The sequence below is a fragment of the Seriola dumerili genome, unplaced genomic scaffold (genome assembly GCF_002260705.1).
Source record: "Seriola dumerili isolate Sdu_G_001 unplaced genomic scaffold, Sdu_1.0 BDQW01000393.1, whole genome shotgun sequence".
In the NCBI taxonomy this organism is placed as follows: domain Eukaryota; kingdom Metazoa; phylum Chordata; class Actinopteri; order Carangiformes; family Carangidae; genus Seriola; species Seriola dumerili.
Window position 1 is genome coordinate 1,386,181 of NW_019174648.1, and position 22,191 is coordinate 1,408,371.

The 22,191-nt window shown below is 40.2% G+C and overlaps 2 protein-coding genes across 2 annotated transcripts; one reads left to right on the forward strand and one right to left on the reverse strand.

The window, feature by feature from the left end:
• Positions 1-4,086: 4,086 nt before the first annotated feature.
• On the forward strand, positions 4,087-7,676 carry LOC111233474 (low affinity immunoglobulin gamma Fc region receptor II-a-like). The gene is made up of 4 exons (XM_022761296.1): positions 4,087-4,110; positions 5,725-5,845; positions 6,920-7,186; positions 7,327-7,676. The coding sequence occupies exons 2-4, from the start codon at positions 5,815-5,817 to the stop codon at positions 7,674-7,676; spliced, it is 648 nt and encodes a 215-aa protein (XP_022617017.1). The 5' UTR covers positions 4,087-4,110; positions 5,725-5,814.
• A 5,478-nt stretch (positions 7,677-13,154) lies between these two features.
• LOC111233475 (keratin-associated protein 4-3-like) lies at positions 13,155-18,214 on the reverse strand. Its single transcript, XM_022761297.1, has 2 exons — positions 18,210-18,214; positions 13,155-13,713 (listed from the first exon to the last, which is right to left on the reverse strand). The coding sequence occupies exons 1-2, from the start codon at positions 18,212-18,214 to the stop codon at positions 13,209-13,211; spliced, it is 510 nt and encodes a 169-aa protein (XP_022617018.1). The 3' UTR covers positions 13,155-13,208.
• Between the last annotated feature and the right edge of the window lie 3,977 nt (positions 18,215-22,191).

A 22,191-nucleotide genomic window follows, 5' to 3' on the forward strand; every position in this document is an offset into this window, starting at 1 on the left:
GGAAATAACCCAGACTGTCAGACAAGCCGTCCATGAGAAAGTCTTACGAAACCGGTCCGTGGTGGTAAAGGGGTTAGTGCAGACCGCTACAGACACATGATGTGGGCTATGCGCTACGTAACATACGTGACTAATGGCGCGTCCATCAAACCTGCAGCTCATTCAATAAGCGCCTCAACGCTGTGTTTTAATTCCGCAAAAAAAAAAACACCCCCTTACAGAGGGCTTCCCCACTGGGGTGAACATGGTGGAACAGACATGGTTTTTATTAAAGAATTGACTCCTGTTTTTTATAAATCACTGGATGGTTTAGGACCAAAACACACGATTTACTGCTGTGACATGAACTGTCCAGATCTCTGGGACATGGTCCAAACTAAACATGGAGAGGCAGCGTGTAGTTTTTATGCACCCCACATCTGGACAAGGAAACTCTACTCAAACTGTCTCTCTTCTCTTTGCTGCCTCTGCTAAATAATATTAAATTTGGGACAATTTATCATATCCTGCACTGAAATTTTTATTCTCCTGTTTAATCGATCTTTTTATCTTTGGTTTTATTGTACTTTTTTTTTTTTATTTTTTTTAGCTCATTTGTGTCTTTTATATATTTATATATCTTATACATGTGTCTTAAACTCTTAAAGGAATTGTCATTCCTCCTTTTGTTTTATCTTTGTCCTCACCCACATGATACCCCGATGTTTTATTTTTTTCTTTAAGTTTCTCTTTTCATTTTGTTAATTTTTAGTGTAAAGTTGCCAGCAACCCCAAAAAATACTTGACGCAAGCGCCCATAAAAATGTACAAAAGTTTAGTGGTAAGCACTCAAAATACATTATAGGACAGTTCAGGGTCTAAAAAAATCTTCTTTCACCATTTACACACACAAATACAGCAGAAAAATAAAAGAAATAAAAGTATAATAAACTCTGTTTACATGTAAAGTGATTCTATCACGACTCACTATTTTTGTGCCTGTATATTTTCAAATCACTGAAAATATTAATAATTCAGTTTTTAAATTAGCCTTACAGCACAATCCCATTGTATTGCCCAGAAAATAGACAGATCCCAGAGCTTTTAGATACCTCACAGATACTTTTCTAATCTGTTCCCTATTAACCGCTCATTCTGTTTGTTCTTCAAATCCTTTTAAAAATATACAGTAAACGTATTTTTACCTGTTAGTGCACTGTAGGATGAGGAGCAGTGTCCATACAGCCATACGCGTTGTATTCATGGTCTTCATTACAAGAGAGCGCCTGTACTTTATGTAGATGTGCACGCGCAGATGAAGAGGAAGCCGAGTTTGACCGCGCTATTTATAGATTCAAAGGACTACCTCCCTTAAACCGCCAGATGTCACTAATTTGTTCAGTAGCTCTACATGGTCTGTGGTGTGTGTGTGTGTGTGTGTGTGTGTGTGGTGTGTGTGTGTGTGTGTGTGTGTTGTGTGTGTTGTGTGTGTGTGTGTGTGTGTTGTGTGTGTGTGTGTGTGTGTGTGTGGTGTGTTGTGTGTGTGTGTGTGTGTGTGTGTGTGTGTGTGAGTGAGAGAGAGAGAGTGTGAAATCTCTGTTGTTAATGTGATATCCATTGTGGACATGTTTTTTATTTTTCTGGATTAGGACAAAGACTATTCTATTCTATTCTAATCTATATACACGTTGTGTGTTAAAGTTCTTTGCATCAAGAGCTAAAAAATGAAGAAAGAAATTCCTGTCACATGAAATCTACAACATCTTCAGGTTTATTCAAAACTAGACTTTTGTATCTTCTCTGTAGTGGAGTGTTATTTTGTGAATATTATTATCAGTCACAAACATGACGGATTACCTCATTTGTCAAAGACATAAAGTTGTCTGCTGCTGCTGCCTGAGAATTTACACTGAATAAGTGTTTGATCAAATGTTTAGGATCTGGGCCAGTGTCAATAATCATGAGGGAAGTCATCGACTTATTTCGGCTCTTTGTGTAGTTTTTATGCAGCATGGAGGTTGTTGCAGTGAGGTGGGAAATAACCCAGACTGTCAGACAAGCCGTCCATGAGAAAGTTCTTACGAAACCGGTCCGTGGTGTGTAAAGGGGGTTAGTGCAGACCGCTACAGACACATGATGTGGGCTATGCGCTACGTAACATACGTGACTAATGGCGCGTCCATCAAACCTGCAGCTCATTCAATAAGCGCATCAACGCTGTGTTTTAATTCCGCAAAAAAAAAAACACCCCCTTACAGAGGGGCTTTCCACACTGGGGTGAACATGGTGGAACAGACATGGTTTTTATTAAAGAATTGACTCCTGTTTTCTTATAAATCACTGGATGGTTTAGGACCAAAACACACGATTTACTGCTGTGACATGAACTGTCCAGATCTCTGGGACATGGTCCAAACTAAACATGGAGAGGCAGCGTGTAGTTTTTATGCACCCCACATCTGGACAAGAAAACTCTACTCAAACTGTCTCTCTTCTCTTTGCCTCTGCTCTAAATAATATTAAATTTGGGACAATTTATTCATATCCTGCACTGAAATTTTTATTCTCCTGTTTAATCGATCTTTTTATCTTTGGTTTTATTGTACTTTTTTTTTTATTTTATTTTTTAGCTCATTTGTGTCTTTTATATATTTATATATCTTATACATGTGTCTTTGGAAAACTCTTAAAGGAGTTTGTCATTCCTCCTTTTGTTTTATCTTTGTCCTCACCCACATGATACCGCGATGTTTTATTTTTTTCTTTAAGTTTCTCTTTTCATTTTGTTAATTTTTAGTGTAAAGTTGCCAGCAACCCCAAAAAATACTTGACGCAAGCGCCCATAAAAATGTACAAAAGTTTAGTGGTAAGCACTCAAAATATCATTATAGGACAGTTCAGGGTCTAAAAAAATCTTCTTTCACCATTTACACACACAAATACAGCAGAAAAATAAAAGAAATAAAAGTATAATAAACTCTGTTTACATGTAAAGTGATTCTATCACGACTCATTTTTGTGCCTGTATATTTTCAAATCACTGAAAATATTAATAATTCAGTTTTTAAAATGTAGCCTACAGCACAATGCCCATTGTATTGCCCAGGAAATAGACAGATCCCAGAGCTTTTAGATACCTCACAGATACTTTTCTAATCTGTTCCCTATTAACCGCTCATTCTGTTTGTTCTTCAAATCCTTTTAAAAATATACAGTAAACGTATTTTTACCTGTTAGTGCCACTGTAGGGATGAGGAGCAGTATCCATACAGCCATACGCGTTGTATTCATGGTCTTCATTACAGAGAGCGCCTGTACTTTATGTAGATGTGCACGCGCAGATGAAGAGGAAGCCGAGTTTGACCGCGCTATTTATAGATTCAAAGGACTACCTCCCTTAAACCGCCAGATGTCACTAATTTGTTCAGTAGCTCTACATGGTCTGTGATGTGTGTGTGTGTGTGTGTGTGTGTGTGTGTGTGTGAGTGAGAGAGAGAGAGTGTGAAATCTCTGTTGTTAATGTGATATCACTTGTGGACATGTTTTTTATTTTTCTGGATTAGGACAAAGACTATTCTATTCTATTCTAATCTATATACAGCCGTTGTGTGTTAAGGTTCTTTGCATCAAGAGGCTAAAAAATGAAGAAAGAAATTCCTGTCACATGAAATCTACAACATCTTCAGGTTTATTCAAAACTAGACTTTTGTATATTTGAATTCAAGTTGCTCTCACTTTAAATTCTTATATATTTTTTTTAACTTGTGAATTAATGTCTCTTCTCATGAGACCAACATGTTTGGATTATTTCACGGGCTGATTTAAGTATAACCTAAATATTGTAGATGTAAGACACATTGGAAAACCTTTGATTTGCAGTGCTTAAAAAGGATGTTTACTTTAATCCTGCATGTGTGTGGGGGAGAATATCTTCAGTGTGTCTGGGATCGCTCCTTTGAGTGTCCCCTGCCTTGTGGTTGGAGAACATCACAGGTTGCAGTCCACACAGCTTCTGCACTAGCTTACGAGCTTTGACACTCCCACAGTGATGAGTGAGCAGACGGGGAGGTGATGCTGCATCATTTGTTAACTTCCAAACCTCCGAGGATTACTGCAGCTTTAAACCAGATGGTTTGCTATCATTTTTTGGCGTCGTGATAAGTTGGATACATTCTGCTGCAGTTTGTGTTAATTTTGATTGGTTTGTTTCATTGTCTTTGTTCAGGCTGCTTCATTTCCTGTTCATTTGTGTATCTTGACGGTAGGTGTGAATCTGTGTGGGTGTGCAGAGACTTCACGAGCATGAGCTACATACAACTAAATGTTAGGCATCAGACTAAAAACTGTGCAGATGCTAAAAAAGTGAGTGCTCTTACATTAGCAGCAAAATCTTAGCTGTAATGAATTTCTGTGTATTTTCTTCTCTCATACCAAACTTGACAGGTTGCAGGTTTCAGCAAAACAGTCGCAGTTCCTGTTTCCTGTTTGTTTGATCACTGATGCCGCTGAATAGCTCTCGCAGTGCCTCCTACAAGCTGAAGTATGTAGAGGTCGGAAGCTGTTTAGTGAGGCTCATTCATAAAGTAGAGGATCGTCGGCAGACTGTAACACATGTCCTGTGACAAAGACTTAAATGCAATGAAATGATTTGTTACTGTAAGCCTGCAGGCGCGATTTTATAAACGTTATTTAAACCACAGAAGTGTGATGAGGTAACCTTTATAAAGTCTGCCCCGCACAGGTGATTCAGAGGAACTCAGTATATTGGTATTTAAGGAAACTCGTTTGCTAAACCCTTCCCTTGAAAGCGTAACTGACATACAGGAAGAACACATCCACTCTTTAGAAGCTCTGTCCTGACCATAGACTGTAAATAAAGACAGATGTAGCCTCCGTCCCCCATAGGTTTCTCAAGAGCGGTTTTGAAGCTCAGAGTGAGCTGCTCCACTGTCGCCATCTTGGCAGTTCCTGACTCCACTGAACTCCCGGCTAATCCAAAAATGGGCAAAGAGGAGGGGCAAGCATACGCTCTCCCACCTGTCACTCAAAGCAGCAATGCCCTCAATTATACATAACTTTAAGCCTTAATAAAATGTAAACAGGTGAGTTAAACAAACAGTTGAGTCATGAAGGAGGAAATTAACCTTAGAGACCAAAACCATTTTTTGTAGCAGGCTGTAAACATGTTTATTTCTGCTGTAAAGTCTATGGGGATTGACTCGCTGTTGGAAACAGACTCTAGTGGTCATTAGAGGAAATGCAGTTTTTGGTTCTTCAGTGTTGGCTCCATATCTCAGCCTCGGAGGTTGTCACCAGTCACCTCAGTGAAACCTGCTGCATTTAGTCAGCAGTTAGTCGTCCTCGCATGATACAGCTGATAAAATCTGCCAGCAGCAGTTGCCATGTCTGCTCTTCCTTGGCTAGAAATAAGATAATAAATAAAAACCTCAGGTGACAGAACGGGTCATGTCTCACCTCTCTACATAACTGGAAAAACTAACTGCGTGTCTGCAGGTGCTGCAGTTGTTTATGGAAAGGCTTCTTCAGTTCTGATTATAACCTCCTTAACTGCATCAAAAGAGGAAAAAAGGCAGATGTGACACTGTTTGAATACAATTAGTTTGAAGCTTATGATTATGACGCCTTATAAGTTATAGGTGTGATGTTTCAGAAATAAAATGGGCCCCACACCTCTCCCTTAGGCAGACTATATATAAAGTAGGTGTGATCTTTCTTTAAATGTAGGTAGTTTTCTATGAAGCCAGGAAGTGGGCAGTTGCTGCTGGGTGAAACTTTGAAACTAAGAGGAAGAAGACGAACTACGTTAGGACAAGGATGGAGATCACCTCACTCTGCCTCATGCTTTGTGAGCAATTTTACTTTTATTTTCTTTAAAAGATATCGCCTCCTACTCTCTATTTTCCCACTTTCTTTTACCCCTTTCCTTCTCTGAATTGTTGTTTTAACGCAGTTATGATCGAGAGAACAGGAAGAAATCATGTCACTTCTCAGATGCCTGCTTCTCATTTCACTTTCATCTGCTCAGTTTCCAACCATTGCGTTCGAACAGACTGCTGTTGTGGCTCAGAATCAGAATGATGCTGAAAACATGTCAATGTAGTTTGAAAAGGTTGAATTAAAGCCAAGTCTCTGTTATCATAAGACTTGGCTGACAGCAGAAACTCTTCCTCTATTTATTCAATTAATCAAAGTGAAGTTACTTATAAAACCTTCAGTGCCTGAATGTGACGGGAAGCTGCTCTGTATTTAGTTTAATTATCATCCTGACAGCTCCATAAAGACAATACTGTATTTTATTTATCTTATTTGTTTTTAATTGTATTGTTGTATTTATATATGTACTGTATAATCCTTAATTGATCAGAATACAACATGACGTAAACAGCTTCCTGTATCTATTAAAAAAAAACATCTTTTAAAGAGAATTTGTAAGATCTCCACTGGGATCATATGATACTGCATGTCTGACGCCACCTAGTGGACAGCCGGATTGTTTATGCATGGTGGTGCACTAAACAACAATGGTGGAAAGTTTTGAATCTACAAAGTGTTGCCATGCTTTGTCAAGTTTAAATTGTGGAAAACAAGAAGTTCTTGAGAGAGATTTTTCTGCTGCTGCCAAAGTGTCATTGAGCAAGACACTGAACCTCAAACTGCTCCGTGTGTATATTGAGGGGGTTGAAATAACTTTCTATAAAAGCCCACAGTCAAATGAATCTGTCTCAATTCATTTTTCCCCCCTCTGTGACAACAACCCCAGGTAGGCAATTGAAAATAAAAGTATTATGGAGGGGCAATTTTTTCACCCCAAAAAATAAAATCTCTTGCCTCTCTGGTTGGTGCTCATGAAAGTTTCAGTTGAAAGCATCTTTACATTCCAGTTTTTAAAAAAAAATGTACTTCCTGTTTGAACCCACAGCAGCCACGCTGAAGATCCATCCCAACAGACTTCAGTTCTTTTGGTACAACCCCCTCAGTCTGAGCTGCACAGTGCCGGAAAACTCTGGAGTCTGGACACTGAGGAGAAACACCTCCTCTCGGGTTTCTGAGCCGTGCAGCGCGGGCTGGGGAATATCTCACGAGTTGTCCTGCAACATTGACAACATCTATCCATTAGACAGTGGAGTGTACTGGTGTCAGTCTGAGCGAGGGGAGTGCAGTAACGCCATCAACATCACCGTTAACGGTAAATGTGCTTGGGTCCTTTTTTAAGTTTTTTAATTTGATTCTGACATTATTTTTTAGCTGTAATTCTCTGGAACAAACTACACGTCAGGATTAAAGTAGAGGACGTAAGAACAGTGAGAGTGTGGCTTTGTTTTTCAGATGGTGCTGTGATCCTGGAGAGTCCTGCTCTTCCTGTGACAGAGGGAGATGAAGTGATGCTTCTCTGCTCTTACAGAGAAGAAGACGTCACCAAACCCACGTCTAATTTCTCTGCAAAGTTCTACAAAGATGGTGTTTTCCTTGGGACCCATCCTGCGGGAAACATGACCTTCTCATCAGTGTCCAGGTCTGATGAAGGTTTCTACAGGTGTGAACACCCCACAAGAGGACAGTCGCCACAGAGCTGGCTGGCTGTGAGCAGCAGAGGTCTGGTTATTCCCAAACACAAACTAGTTTGTTTGTTTCCTCATGTGAAAAGTGACAATTCAAATTCATTTGCTCAAAAATAAAGTTGAGAACCACTGGTTTAATAAAAGCAAATCAAAAAAGAGGAAATACTCAAGTAAAGAACCACAAAATTCTCTGACCCTAGTGCATTAAAGGTTACATGTTTCCAGTATTTTTGATATCCATAAGAAGATATATTTGTGGTTTTAAGAACCAAAAAACCATCTAGCAGTTATAACTATAGCTACAATATGTTATATAGTTATAATAGTTTTACACCTCCTCTCTCAGGCTTCTCTCTGGAGCTCTAGTAACAACAGGTTGGTGACCCAATCAGAAGAGAGGAGGCTCTGAGCCTCTCCTCTGATTGGCTGACTGTTTTCTGAGTGAATAGAAATAAAGCAGATTTCAGGTAAACACGGGCGGGAAGGGCTGGCTGAGAGCGGTGACTCCTCTGTTGTTCGTAACTCGTGTAATATTTGAATGAAAACTGAACAAATGATAATCTCTCTCAGATTATTCAGATGTCTTTTTGTTTTTTCTGTCTTGTATCCAGTCACAGCTCAGCCTCCTCCTCCTCCTCCTCCTCCTCCTCCTGTCATGTCTCTGCCCAGGCTGATGTGTACCGTCCTGCTGATCACCCTTTACACTGTGCTGCTAGTAGTGTCTGTGAAGGTCTACAGAAACTGGGCTAAAGGTAGGAATGATGAAGTTATGGTTATTGATCGCTGATTATTGAAGGCTCCTCTTAAAGGCTTTATGTTCTTCCCTTTCTGCAGCTCGAGCTGAAGCAAGGAGAGAATCTGAACGTCTTTCAATCCACTGATCAGTCATGAAGAAAAAGAGCCAGTACTGTACAAACTGAATTGTATGCTGTGTATATTATGTAAATATTTTTCATCTTTTATTGATCAAAATAAAAGATTAAGCAAACAGCTTTATCTAAAAATATTTCCAGCGTTTGTAAACAGGAGTAAGAACTCCACCAGGCATCATACTACTGTGTGGCGCCACCTAGTGGAAATTTCCATTCACTTCAGTTCAGTTTAAAAACTCTATTCGTCCCTCAAGAGGCAATTTGAGTCAATAGAGTTTGCAAACAGAAGCACACACAGTCAATTCATTTGCACAAATATAAACAATCCAAAACTATTAATTATTAGTTTTATATCACTGGCCAGTCCACAGCTGGCCAACGATGCCTAACACGTATCGAACCCTCACGTTACACAGTTATTCATACAGTTTTCATATTTTTCAAAAGTTTTCTGAACTTGCATATGCCCGCGCTTCATTTTGTTTACCATCCATTCAAGTCCAATCTCTGAAAATAAAATAAAAATAAGAATCAGTTTTACACTAACATAGTTTCGAGGAGACACAGTTTCTTGTCACTGGAAGCAAAACTGTTGCATTGCTGATGCTGTAGAAAAACCTTCACCTCCACATCTGTACTCGTCTGTTTGCTTGTGCAGCATGTTTCACATGTCTTCACAATTCTCTGAATTTGAACTGAACCTGATTTTCTAAGGACATAGTTTCATTTCTCTTAATGTATAAAAACATTCTGGAATTGAACATCAAGGACACAGTTGTAAACTTTATTGTTCTTTCTTGTAAAGTTGCAAATACAACATTATCTGTCATAAAGTTTCAGCTATCTGTGAAGAAAACTAAACATGACGGAGTCAGTGCATTAGTGTATAATGCTTCCACAGGATGAACTTTTCCTGGAACCATGGCCTTAAAAAGGGGTTGTCATGTAAAAGGGGAACAAGAGGTTTCTGTGAGAGCTGCTTCGCAGAAATTCATGAGACGCACATTTTAGGGGTCACATCAACAGGTTTAGTTTCAGTTTGATGTGAAAATCAGACTGGCATATTGGTGATCCATCACGGTGAACTCCATGAAAACAGATTTATAGCGGTTAAAGTAACATTATCACTGCATTTTAGAACTATTTGAGCCATTAATACTAAAAGTCCAAACAGATGTTTCGCTAAAAACCAAAGGTCAACCTCCAGGTGGTGGTAAAAGAAAAGTCAGAGGATCAGCAAAGTCTGTAGAGTTCATCCTCAGGGAATAATAACAACAATAGGATAAAGAACAAAGTGATTAAATCTTAAACATAAAGTATAAAACAAGCTCATAATATCCTGAATGTCATGAATGTGATGGCAATCCATCTGATAGATTCTGAGATATTTCAGTTGGGACCAAAATAGTGCAATTTCTAAACAAAAAACAAACATAACTTTAAATGTTTTGTGTGTTTTTGCGTTCTGTCATTTTGTTTTGTTTTTTTTTCTACTTAACACGTCTTTAAGTATCTTAAGTCTGTTTTTGAGAAATGTGTGAATGTGAAACACGGTGTTGATGAGATCTGCCAGTTTTCTCTGGTTGCAAAAAGATAAGAGCAAGCATCTTACTGGTGGGAAGAGCACACCCACTTTCATACATGGTTGAGTATAAAATCAGACTTCCTCCTCAGGCTCAGTTGATATCTGGGGAAGACGGTCGTTTCCACTGACACCAATTTAGCTGAGGGATGGTAAGTTTTTCTTTTTGCTTCTCGTGTTTGTTCTGCATTTTATTCATCTGTCATCTGTATTTGTAATTTCAGTGAATAGAAATTGGCAGAAATTACAGAATAGCACAGATGCCATGTTTTTTGTTTTTTTTTTTGTTTCCAAGATGTATACAAATATGATTTAAAAAAGTGTGTGTGTAGTGCAAGGTAGTATATATTACTTTTCAGTAGCATTAATTTAGTCTGTTAGATAAAGGAGCTTTGTTTTCTCAAGATAATGGGATAATTATTCCGAGAGAACAAAGCTCTGTTATCTCATTAACTCGAGATAACAGAATAATTATCCAGTTATCTCCGTTAGTAAGCTCCGTTATTTTTTTAAATAATGGAATAATTGTCCTGTAATGACTGTAACAATGACTGTAAGTAAATGTTTAATGTGAGGTAGGATTTATTTTTCTTTGAGTAGAGCTTCAGCCTTGATACAGAGAAGTGATTTATACATACAGTAGAAAAGTCTCTATCTCTACTAGTTAAATCCAGTCATGTTTATTTTGATTCTACATGCAACAGTCCACCTTTCACTGTAGTTTACACTGAAGAAAATCAACTTTTTTCTCTCCTCTGACCTATAAACAGCGTTTGGCGATGGCATTACTGAACATGCAGTGCCTCCTGCTTCTCCTCCTCCTACCCATCGGTCCTGCAGTAACCGAGGTGGTGAAATCAATGTCAGATTGTGCAGACTTTTTTCTCCAGCAAACACCACCACGGATCCCGGGAATCTTGAAGGGAGGGAACATCCAGAACCAGAACAGATACAAAGCCATTTGCCAGACTCTAAGAGACAACAGAACGTTTGTGACACTCTACGACACCAACAACAAGATTCCAGTGTTTTCTGCTGGCAAGTACAGAGGGAACGAAGCAAGTAGACCGGGAGCTATTTGGAAGATAGAACCACAGGTAAGCTTTTTGACGGATGAAAAACTATTATTATTAAAACTATCCTTCGGTTATCTTGTGATAACCGAATAATTATCTTGAGAGAGCAGTGTTATCTCGAGATAACAGATAACAGAGCTTTGTTATGTCAAGATAACGGGATAATTATTCAGATAATGGAGCTTTGTTTTCTCAACATAACAGGATAATTATTTCGTTATCTTGAAATAACGAAATAATTATCCCGTTATATCGAGAAAACAAAGCCCTGAAAAGAGAAATAATCTATTTCATTATCTTAAAATGATAAAAAAAATATTTGTGAGTATGGCCTTTCTCTGCTTCCACAATGAGTGCTCTCCAAATGTTTTACACCTAATATTGTTGCATGTGGAGTTAACTTGAAATTATTATCTTTGTGGAATTTATTAGCATTTGTACATTTAATCTATTTTACTGCAGTCCAGCCCACATCAATAATTTAGCCTTCCATTTATTACAGCTTGAGGACTTACGTTTCAGCCGCAACATGGGCATTGAAAACAAAAAAAGGAGCTACAGTCACCAGGCTGTGAAAAGTGATTACACGAACCAAGGGTTCGACAAAGGCCATTTATTACCAAGCTCTTATGGCTTGACTGAAAACGATACCAAATCTACTTTCACTCTGACCAACATTGTTCCCCAAGAAAGCACATTTAACCAGGGAAGCTGGAACAGAATGGAGACCTGCATCAAATGTGTTCTGGATGAATACTGCATCAACAACAACGGCCGTAAAGAAGGCTTTGTGGTGATCGGAGCACATCCCAGCAACAACAACAACATCCGCATCAACAACAAAAACATTAATATTCCAGCCATGCTCTGGTCGGCATTCTGTTGTTACAGTCCCAGTCAGGGGATGTGGTTGGCAAGTGCACACTGGGGCGAAAACGTACCAGAAAATAAGAAAGATGTTCTATATATGCAGACGAAAACCTTGGCAGAGCTTCATGCTAAAATGGGAACACAATTTGAAGTATTTCCTGGAACACATTGTCCTCTCGACTCAACTGTCGCTCAGTTTTACCCTCACCTTAACGCTGAAAATAATAACTGCAAATGCCCACCATCCGTTTCAACTACTTCTGCTCCTTCTACATCTATCTCTACCTCTCCAGTTTCAACATCTGCCCCTCTTCCTACTACATCAGACTCACCAACAACCACATCTGCCCCAGCCAGTACCACATATGGCCTTTTTACAACCACAACTGGAACTTCATCTACATCTGGCCCCACCACCACTTCTGCCCCAGCCAGTACCACATCTGGGCCTTTGACTACCACACCTGGAATTTCATCTACATCTGGCCCCGCTACCACCACTTCTGCCCCAGCCAGTACCACATCTGGGCCTTTGACTACCACACCTGGAATTTCATCTACATCTGGCCCCGCCACCACCACTTCCGCCCCTGCCAGTACCACATCTGGGCCTTTGACTACCACACCTGGAACTTCATCTACATCTGGCCCCGCTACCACCACTTCTGCCCCAGCCAGTACCACATCTGGGCCTTTTACTACCACACCTGGAACTTCATCTACATCTGCCCCCGCTACCACCACTTCTGCCCCAGCCAGTACCACATCTGTGCCTTTGACTACCACATCTGGAACTTCATCTACATCTGACCCCGCTACCACCTCTTCTGCCCCTGCCAGTACCACATCTGGCCCTACACCCACAACTACTGAAACACCAGCAACAACTATTCTTCTAACAACCACTCTCCCTCTGACCACAACATCTTCTCCTACAACTACTAAACCCCAAACTACTACCATTCTACCGACAACCACAGCCCCTACAACAACCACCACAACTACTACTGCTACAACCACTACGTCCACGACAACCACTACCACAACCACAACTACCACAACAACCACAAAGAAGAAAGACAAAGATGAAAACAAAAATGAAAGTGAGCAGAGACAAAATGAACCAAGACCAGCAGAAGAAGCAGGCAGAACAAGGTTTCATAAATTGGCTGGTGTAGCAGCAGCTGGTGTAGCAGGAGCTGGTGTAGCAGGAGCTGGTGTAGCAGCAGCTGGTGTAGCAGCAGCTGGTCTAGCAGCAGCTGGTGTAGCAGGAGCTGGTGTAGCAGGAGCTGGTGTAGCAGGAGCTGGTGTAGCAGCAGCTGGTGTAGCAGCAGCTGGTGTAGCAGCAGCTGGTGTAGCAGGAGTTGGTGTAGCAGGAGTTGGTGTAGCAGGAGCTGGTGTAGCAGGAGCTGATGAAGCAGGAGCTGATGAAGCAGGAGCTGGTGTAGCAGGAGCTGGTGTAGCAGCAGCTGGTGTAGCAGCAGCTGGTGTAGCAGGAGTTGGTGTAGCAGCAGATGGTGTAGCAGGAGCTGATGAAGCAGGAGCTGATGAAGCAGGAGCTGATGAAGCAGGAGCTGGTGTAGCAGCAGCTGGTGTAGCAGCAGCTGGTGTAGCAGCAGCTGGTGTAGCAGGAGTTGGTGTAGCAGGAGCTGATGAAGCAGGAGCTGATGAAGCAGGAGCTGGTGTAGCAGGAGCTGGTGTAGCAGGAGCTGATGAAGCAGGAGCTGATGAAGCAGGAGCTGATGAAGCAGGAGCTGGTTTAGCAGTTTCTAAAATTAAACATAAAAAAAAATACTGTAAAAAAATGGACAGGCATTATTTAGCACAACTACGTGAAGTAATCTATTGCAAATTGTATTGTGCAATTTATTCTTGTTAAACACCAGCATGTATATTAATTTGATCATTTCTAATAATATAAGCAAATCAGAAAATCGAAAATAGATCCTAACATTAATGGTTCATATTAACACAGGCGACCACACACACAGAAACACACTTATAATAATGTATAAGTCACTCACCCACAATAGTGCAAAGTGCTATTACCTCCATGTTGCAGCGAACCAAATGGCAGCTTGTGAGGGGCTGCATCACACCTCAGTGCTGACTCTGTGCCGGATGTGTCAACATCAACCACAAATTCTTAAAGGTTTTGCTTTCCCTAAGTTGATGACATCAAATGTGTTGCTTTGTACTGCAAACAGGAAGTGTTTAGGAATTCATTTATCTCTCAATGATAGAAGATGATTAATATTAGAAAAAACAGCACTGCTCATGGTATTTCAAAATCAAAAAGCAAGGTGAGATTCCACCAATAGGAAGGCAGAGGAGGCTCCTATTAGCCAATAGGATCTCCCAGCAAGTCATTACCTAAAACCTGCTATTGTCCACTGATTAAAATCTGCACGACACAAGAATGAGCATCTAGGTTGTTTTGTTTTTTTATTAATCAGTACAAGAGACATACAGAATAAGGCAGAAAAGAAGCGGCCAAAGACAAACAAAAAGACAATCTGCTTCCTTACATTTCTGTGTTACATTAATGGATAAAGAAGGAAGCACCTAATGTGGTGACCCCCCCCCCAGAAGATGTTCAGAGAGCAGCTTCTGCTTTTTTACAGAAGACATGTGATGAAGTCTGGACCTCTTCTCCAGCTGCAAGACTGAACTTAAAAAACTGAACTCAATGCTGTTCTGTTACAGTGTCTTTGTTCAACCTTACTGATTATTTATTCATAATTTTGATTCAAATAACCTTTTTTTAACAAATACAAATCTCTTCAACACAGGCATAATTTCTTCACATGCAGAAACTTGAATTTCTTTTGAGTTTTTTTTTTTTTTTTACAGGTTTGCAAAGTTTGATTTACAACTACAAACATTGGAATTATGGGTACAACTTCAAAATCATGTGGACCCTAGCAGCTTCAGCCCATGTTAGCAGTTATACTGCAGCATGTTTTGTATATGTACTACAGTTAACGGTAAAAATCTGCAAATATAAATCCTGTGAAAAAAGTCTAAATAAACAGTAATAAACTGCCAATCCTTTAAATTTGACTGTAAAAGTAGAAAATAACAGCTTTTGGCTGTATTTACAAAAACGGTAGCAAACAGTAAATACCAGCAACAACATGGTACTGTTAATTTTACAGTAAAATAATGGCAATCCTGTTTCCAGTTGTTTGCTGTTTTTTAACCGTGAAAACATTTTACAGTGTAACAATGGGGCTGAACATAAGGGTTCCCCCCGTACAGTTGTTATGAGGGAGTAAATCAGCTGTAGAGACCAGAACTGTTTTTTGCACCAGGCTGTAAAAACATGGGAGTCTATGAGGATTGACAGCATCTAGTGGTCAATAGAGGAATTGCATGTTTTGGCAGTTTCATGTTGGCTCTTCGAGGTTGCTGCTTGCTGTAAACCTATCTTTGAAATGTGATATTGTTCTGTCCTGTTGGGTTTGTTTTTATTTGTTTGTTTTTTAATGGCTACTTTTTGTAACCCTGTTGTTGATTAAAAACAGTAACTAGACTACAACTGTCCCCATTTTTTGTGGTGAAATCTATACACAGTCTACAAATCGATACAGTCTATGGTTCAAACATTGTTAAAAGTTTATTTCAGTTAAGTGGCCAGTTGCAGTGACACGCATTATGATTGTTGATGATGTTATAGTTCGGACTTTGCCATCTGTTACAGTCTGGGTTAGTTAAAACAGTCACAAACAAAACTATATTTATTTATTTACTGATGAGTGCAAACATAGTCAAAGTGTCTTACACAAATACTTTTATGTTATTTTTATTTTCAAAACAACATGATACAGAAACATTTTTATTGACTTTCTACTCCAGATTTAGGATAATAGTAGTCAAACTAATAGTCTCATTCATGCCTTGGCAATACATATGTTATTATGTGAATGTTGTAAATTAGTATTAGTAGTTAAAAGATAACTAATGGTATTGTCAGAGACCCTGAGTATCTCTCAAAAAATTAAGTAAAATTAAATTAAATCAAATCAAATTGCATCAATCAAAATCTTTGCCCAATGTTTTCTTTTATGACAACATTGCCACCCAATGTAATAAAAGTAATAAGCTAATGATGATGAATATCGTTTTCCAGTCACACAATCATATAAAATGTTCAAATATCAACCATAAAGTTAAAACACACGACCACACAGTGGACAATGGGCCTAAATTAGAGGATACAGTCGTATTTTGTGTCAGTGAACATATTATATATCTGGCCTTCTTGGACAATGTATTTAATAATTGTAACATTTTGCTCAGTAACATTAATAATACATAAGTATTACAAGTTTAGCAACAGCTCACTGGCTTCTAGCTTTTATTGCACACGCATGAGACTAAAACTAAAAACTTTTGGCCCAAGTCTTGAAGGGCTGCAGTACGTTGCTCAAACCAACAGATGGCGCTGTACTAGCTTAGTTTGAAGCGCCAAAGCTTAATAAAGCTTCCTACATACACTGACACACCATCACCAACCACCTCTGAGTGAAACTCATTTTCCTGCAGCAGGTCATAACTTGGAAGAAACCAATACGGCAGGATCAACACTAGACCAATATAAAGTAATGATTAGTCACAGAAAACCAACATGATACAGATATAAAAAAAAACAAAGAATACACATTTACATAAATACAGAAAAATTATTCAATAACACCCTGTGATCAACATGATTACTCTTGGCGCTCTTATTAAGCAGGTGTTTGGACCTCTCTCCCTCTTCAGACCCACAACACCTGCTGAGGAGAGCAAGGAAGAGGTGACTACTACAAAATGATTATCTCTCCTGTGGCATACTTAAATACTGCAGAAAGAAAAAATCAACATCTGAATTGTGAAAATTACTGTTTAAGCTCCAGCCTGCCACCTGTAGGTGGGGCAATACAGCCCCAAACAGTAAGCTCCCATCTATTCTTACCTTCTTGGTGGCTGATCTTCCCTCTCTCTTCCTTCTCTATGATTCGAAATACTGATTGTATTTGCTACTAAAAGTCTTTGGGGCAGAGAAGGTGATTTTTGGCTGTGTGTGCTCAGCTGCTTCAGTAAAACCCCAAACTCACATACTAGCTAAACACTGATTTAAATTATTATTTTAATGTATTAAAAATAAATGTAATTTCACAACAATAACAATATAATATTCAGTATAACAGGGAACACTGCAGCGGAAATGATTTGAATTGGTGAATGAATGAATATGAAAACAAGATATAAAATCTATATACCGTATCTTTAAATTTAGAGGTGGAGATTGTCTTGTTGGTTTAGCTAAAACAAGACACCCACCAGGTGGCAAAGTAGCTCCCATTTGATGACGACTCCTCAGAATACAATAAATAAATCTCAGTACCTTGTCAGGAAATCACTGCAGTGACACCGTGGTGAGGTTGTCTTGTCCTGGTTTTGTTTTGTCCTGTCTTTTCCTGTTTTATTTTGAAAAGTAACTCTCCTCTCGTTTCAGGTCACTTGCCCTTCCTCATGTGTCTCAGTCTGATTGCCCTGAGTGTTTTCACCTGTTCCCCTTGCCCAGTGTTTAAATGGTCTGTGTCTCCCTTTGTCTTGTGCCAGTGTGTTTCGTCTGCGTGCGTGCACCCCAGCTCTTTTTCACAGCGTTCCGGAAAGTTTTGCGTTCTTCTTCCTCCAAGTGAGAGATTTTGAATTGTAAGTTTATTTCCTAGTTTTGTGTCATAGTTTAAGTTTGCATAGCCTTTTGTTTCCTCCGTGTGGAGTGATCTTTTGTTTACTTACTTTTTATAGAGTAGAGACTCCAGTTTGCTGGAGAGTTTTTATTTTTACAGATAGTAGTTTAATAATCTATTGTGTTTTTCCTCCTTAGTGGAGTGATTATTATTTTGATATTTTTTTATAGCCTCTTATGTAGTGAGAATTGGGTTGATAGCCTATTTATTTCTCCACTTGGAGGCACCTTGAAGAAGCAAAAACTGTCTATTGTACCCTGCATCTGCATCCTGAGTCCTTGCCTGGTCGTGACGATAACAGAGGCTGATTTTTTATTTATTTTTTTATTTTATTTATTTATTTATTTATTTATTTTTATTATTTTTTTGTTTCCACAGGCACAGCAGCGCCACAGAGGCCAGCGAGAGGCAGACGCCCAGCACAGGAAGCAGAATGAGCGCGATAGGTGGTTGAAAAGATTCAGGACGCCCAGCTCCAGCACAATAAATGAGAAAAACCACAGTCTGACCTCATTGCAAACACAACAACAGCTCTGATGTTTTGACACAGTTGGTGCTAAGCTAACTTATTTCACACCCTCATTGCTCTACGCTTTTGAAAGTGTGTCCATCTTCGAAAGATGAGATGCCATTTAAAGCAGAGTAACAGTGTGTAGAGGGATCTTAAAGACTATTTCATGGCTGAAGCTCGTCTCACCTCTGACAGCCAGCCAGCTCTTTGTTGATCCCTCTCCTCCAGCGATGTTACACTTGTAGAAACCTTCATCAGACTTTCTAACACTGCAGATGGTGATCTCTTAAAATAAAAATAAGAATCAGTTTTACACTAACATAGTTTCGAGGAGACACAGTTTCTTGTCACTGGAAGCAAAACTGTTGCATTGCTGATGCTGTGGAAAAACCGAAACCTTCATCAGACTTTCTAACACTGCAGATGGTGATCTCTTAAAATAAAAATAAGAATCAGTTTTACACTAACATAGTTTCGAGGAGACACAGTTTCTTGTCACTGGAAGCAAAACTGTTGCATTGCTGATGCTGTAGAAAAACCTTCACCTCCACATCTGTACTCGTCTGTTTGCTTGTGCAGCATGTTTCACATGTCTTCACAATTCTCTGAATTTGAACTGAACCTGATTTTCTAAGGACATAGTTTCATTTCTCTTAATGTATAAAAACATTCTGGAATTGAACATCAAGGACACAGTTGTAAACTTTATTGTTCTTTCTTGTAAAGTTGCAAATACAACATTATCTGTCATAAAGTTTCAGCTATCTGTGAAGAAAACTAAACATGACGGAGTCAGTGCATTAGTGTATAATGCTTCCACAGGATGAACTTTTCCTGGAACCATGGCCTTAAAAAGGGGTTGTCATGTAAAAGGGGAACAAGAGGTTTCTGTGAGAGCTGCTTCGCAGAAATTCATGAGACGCACATTTTAGGGGTCACATCAACAGGTTTAGTTTCAGTTTGATGTGAAAATCAGACTGGCATATTGGTGATCCATCACGGTGAACTCCATGAAAACAGATTTATAGCGGTTAAAGTAACATTATCACTGCATTTTAGAACTATTTGAGCCATTAATACTAAAAGTCCAAACAGATGTTTCGCTAAAAACCAAAGGTCAACCTCCAGGTGGTGGTAAAAGAAAAGTCAGAGGATCAGCAAAGTCTGTAGAGTTCATCCTCAGGGAATAATAACAACAATAGGATAAAGAACAAAGTGATTAAATCTTAAACATAAAGTATAAAACAAGCTCATAATATCCTGAATGTCATGAATGTGATGGCAATCCATCTGATAGATTCTGAGATATTTCAGTTGGGACCAAAATAGTGCAATTTCTAAACAAAAAACAAACATAACTTTAAATGTTTTGTGTGTTTTTGCGTTCTGTCATTTTGTTTTGTTTTTTTTTCTACTTAACACGTCTTTAAGTATCTTAAGTCTGTTTTTGAGAAATGTGTGAATGTGAAACACGGTGTTGATGAGATCTGCCAGTTTTCTCTGGTTGCAAAAAGATAAGAGCAAGCATCTTACTGGTGGGAAGAGCACACCCACTTTCATACATGGTTGAGTATAAAATCAGACTTCCTCCTCAGGCTCAGTTGATATCTGGGGAAGACGGTCGTTTCCACTGACACCAATTTAGCTGAGGGATGGTAAGTTTTTCTTTTTGCTTCTCGTGTTTGTTCTGCATTTTATTCATCTGTCATCTGTATTTGTAATTTCAGTGAATAGAAATTGGCAGAAATTACAGAATAGCACAGATGCCATGTTTTTTGTTTTTTTTTTTTCTGCTCCAGCTCAAACTGACACCTCTGTACACCCAGCGCCTTGACTAGAAATATCTCGCTGCACAACACGCTCCTGCTACAACATCTCCTGCTACACCTGTCCTGCTACACCCAGCTCCTGCTACACCTGCTCCTGCTACACCAGCCGCCGCCTAGAATATCTCCCTGCTACAACAGCGCTTCCCTGCTACAAACATCTCCTGCTTACAACCTGCTCCTGCTACACCAGCTCCTGCTGACACCTGCTCTGCTACACCAGTGCCTGCTAAATGTTTATCTCCTGCTACACAATCAGCTCCTGCTACAACACCCTGCTGCTACAACATCTCCTGCCTAGCCAACAGTTCCTGCCATACCTGCTTTTTGCTTGGCTCTTGGTCATTTCGGTCTCTGCTCACCTATTTAGTTGTTTTCATCTTTGTCTTTCTTTCTTTGTGGTTGTGTTTGTATTGTGCTGTGGTAGTGGTTGTCGTGGACTTAGTGGTTGTAGCCTATAGTTGTGGTGCGTTGTTGTAGGGCTGTGGTTGTCGTTTTAGCAATGTGGTATAGTTTGGGGTTTAGTAGTGTAGGAGAAGAATGTTGTTGGTCAGAAAGGAGAGTGGTGTTGTTAGAAGGAATAGTTGTTGCTGATGTTTCAGTAGGTTGTGGGGTAGGCCAGATGTAGATGAAATTCCAGGTTGTGGTGTCCAAAAGCCCCAGATTTGGTACTGGCAGGGTGGAAGTTGTTGTGGCGGGGCCCAATGTAGATGAAATTCGCAGGTGTGGTAGTCAATAGGCCAGATGGCGTTTACTGGCAGGGCGGAAAGTGGTGGTGGCGGGGCCAGATGTTAGATGAAAATTCCAGGTGTTGGTAGTCCAAAGGCCCAGATTGGTACTTGGCTGGGGGAACAGAAGTGGTGGTAGCGGGGCCAGATGTAGATGAAGTTCAGGTGTGGTAGTAAAGGCCAGAGGTGGTACTGGCTGGGGCAGAAAGTGGTGGTAGCGGGGCCAGATGTAGATTTGAAGTTCCAGGTGTGGTAGTCAAAGGCCCGGATGTGTACTGGCTGGGGCAGAAGTGGTCGGTAGGGCCGGATGAGCCGTGTGGTGTAGGCCCAGAGTTACGCGCGAGGGCGAAGTGGTAGGGTCGGAGGTTTCAGCTGGGCCAGAGTAGATGAAGTTCCAAGGGCTTGTAGTTAAAAGGCCCAGATGTGGTTAACTGCTGGGGCAGGCGGAGAAGATGCTTAGTGCTGCGGTAGCGTGGCCAGATGTAGATGAAGTTCCATGGTTGTGGTAGTCAAAGCCCAGATGTGGTACTGGACTGGGGGCAGAAGTTGTTGTAGCGGTCGGCCAGATGTAGATGAAAGTTCCAGTGTGGTAGTAAAGGCCCAGATTCGTACTGGGCCTGGGCAGAAGTGGTGTAGTCGGGCCAAGATGTTTAGATGAAGTTCCAGGTTTGGTAGTAAAAGCCCAGATGTGCGGTACTGCTGCGGGCAGAAGTGGTGTAGCGGGCCAGATTGTAGATGAATTCCAGGTTCGGTAGTAAAAGGCCCCAGATGTGGTACTGGCTGGGGCAGAAGTGGTGGTAGCGGGCCAATGTTAGATGAAGTCAGTTGTGCGTTGTAAAAAAGGCCATATGTGGTACATGGCTGGGGCAGATGTGGTTGTTGGTGAGTCTGATGTAGTAGGAAGAGGGGCAGACTGGTTGAAACTGAGAGGCTTAGAGATAATGTAGAAGGAAGCAGAAGTAGTTGAAACGGATGGTGGGCATTTGCATTATTATTTTCAGGCGTTTAAGGTGAGGGTAAAACTTGAGCGAACAGTTGTTGTGGAGAGGACAATGTGGTCCAGAAACCCTACTTCAAATTGTATTTCCCATTTAGCATTGAAGCTCTGCCAAGGTTTTCGTCTGCATATTATAGAACATCTTTCTTATTTTCTGGTACGTTTTGGCCAATCAGTTACCTTTGCCAACCACATCCCCTGACTGGACTGTACAACAGAATGCGACCAGAGCATGGCTGGAATATTAATGTTTTTTTTGTTGATGCGATGTTGTTGTTGTTGCTGGGAATGTGCTCGATCACCCACAAAGCTTCTTTACGGCCGTTGTTGTTGATGTGCAGTATTATCCAGAACACATTTGATGCAGGTCTCATTCTGTTCCAGTGCCCTGTTAAATGTGCTTTCTTGGGGAACAATGTTTGGTCAGAG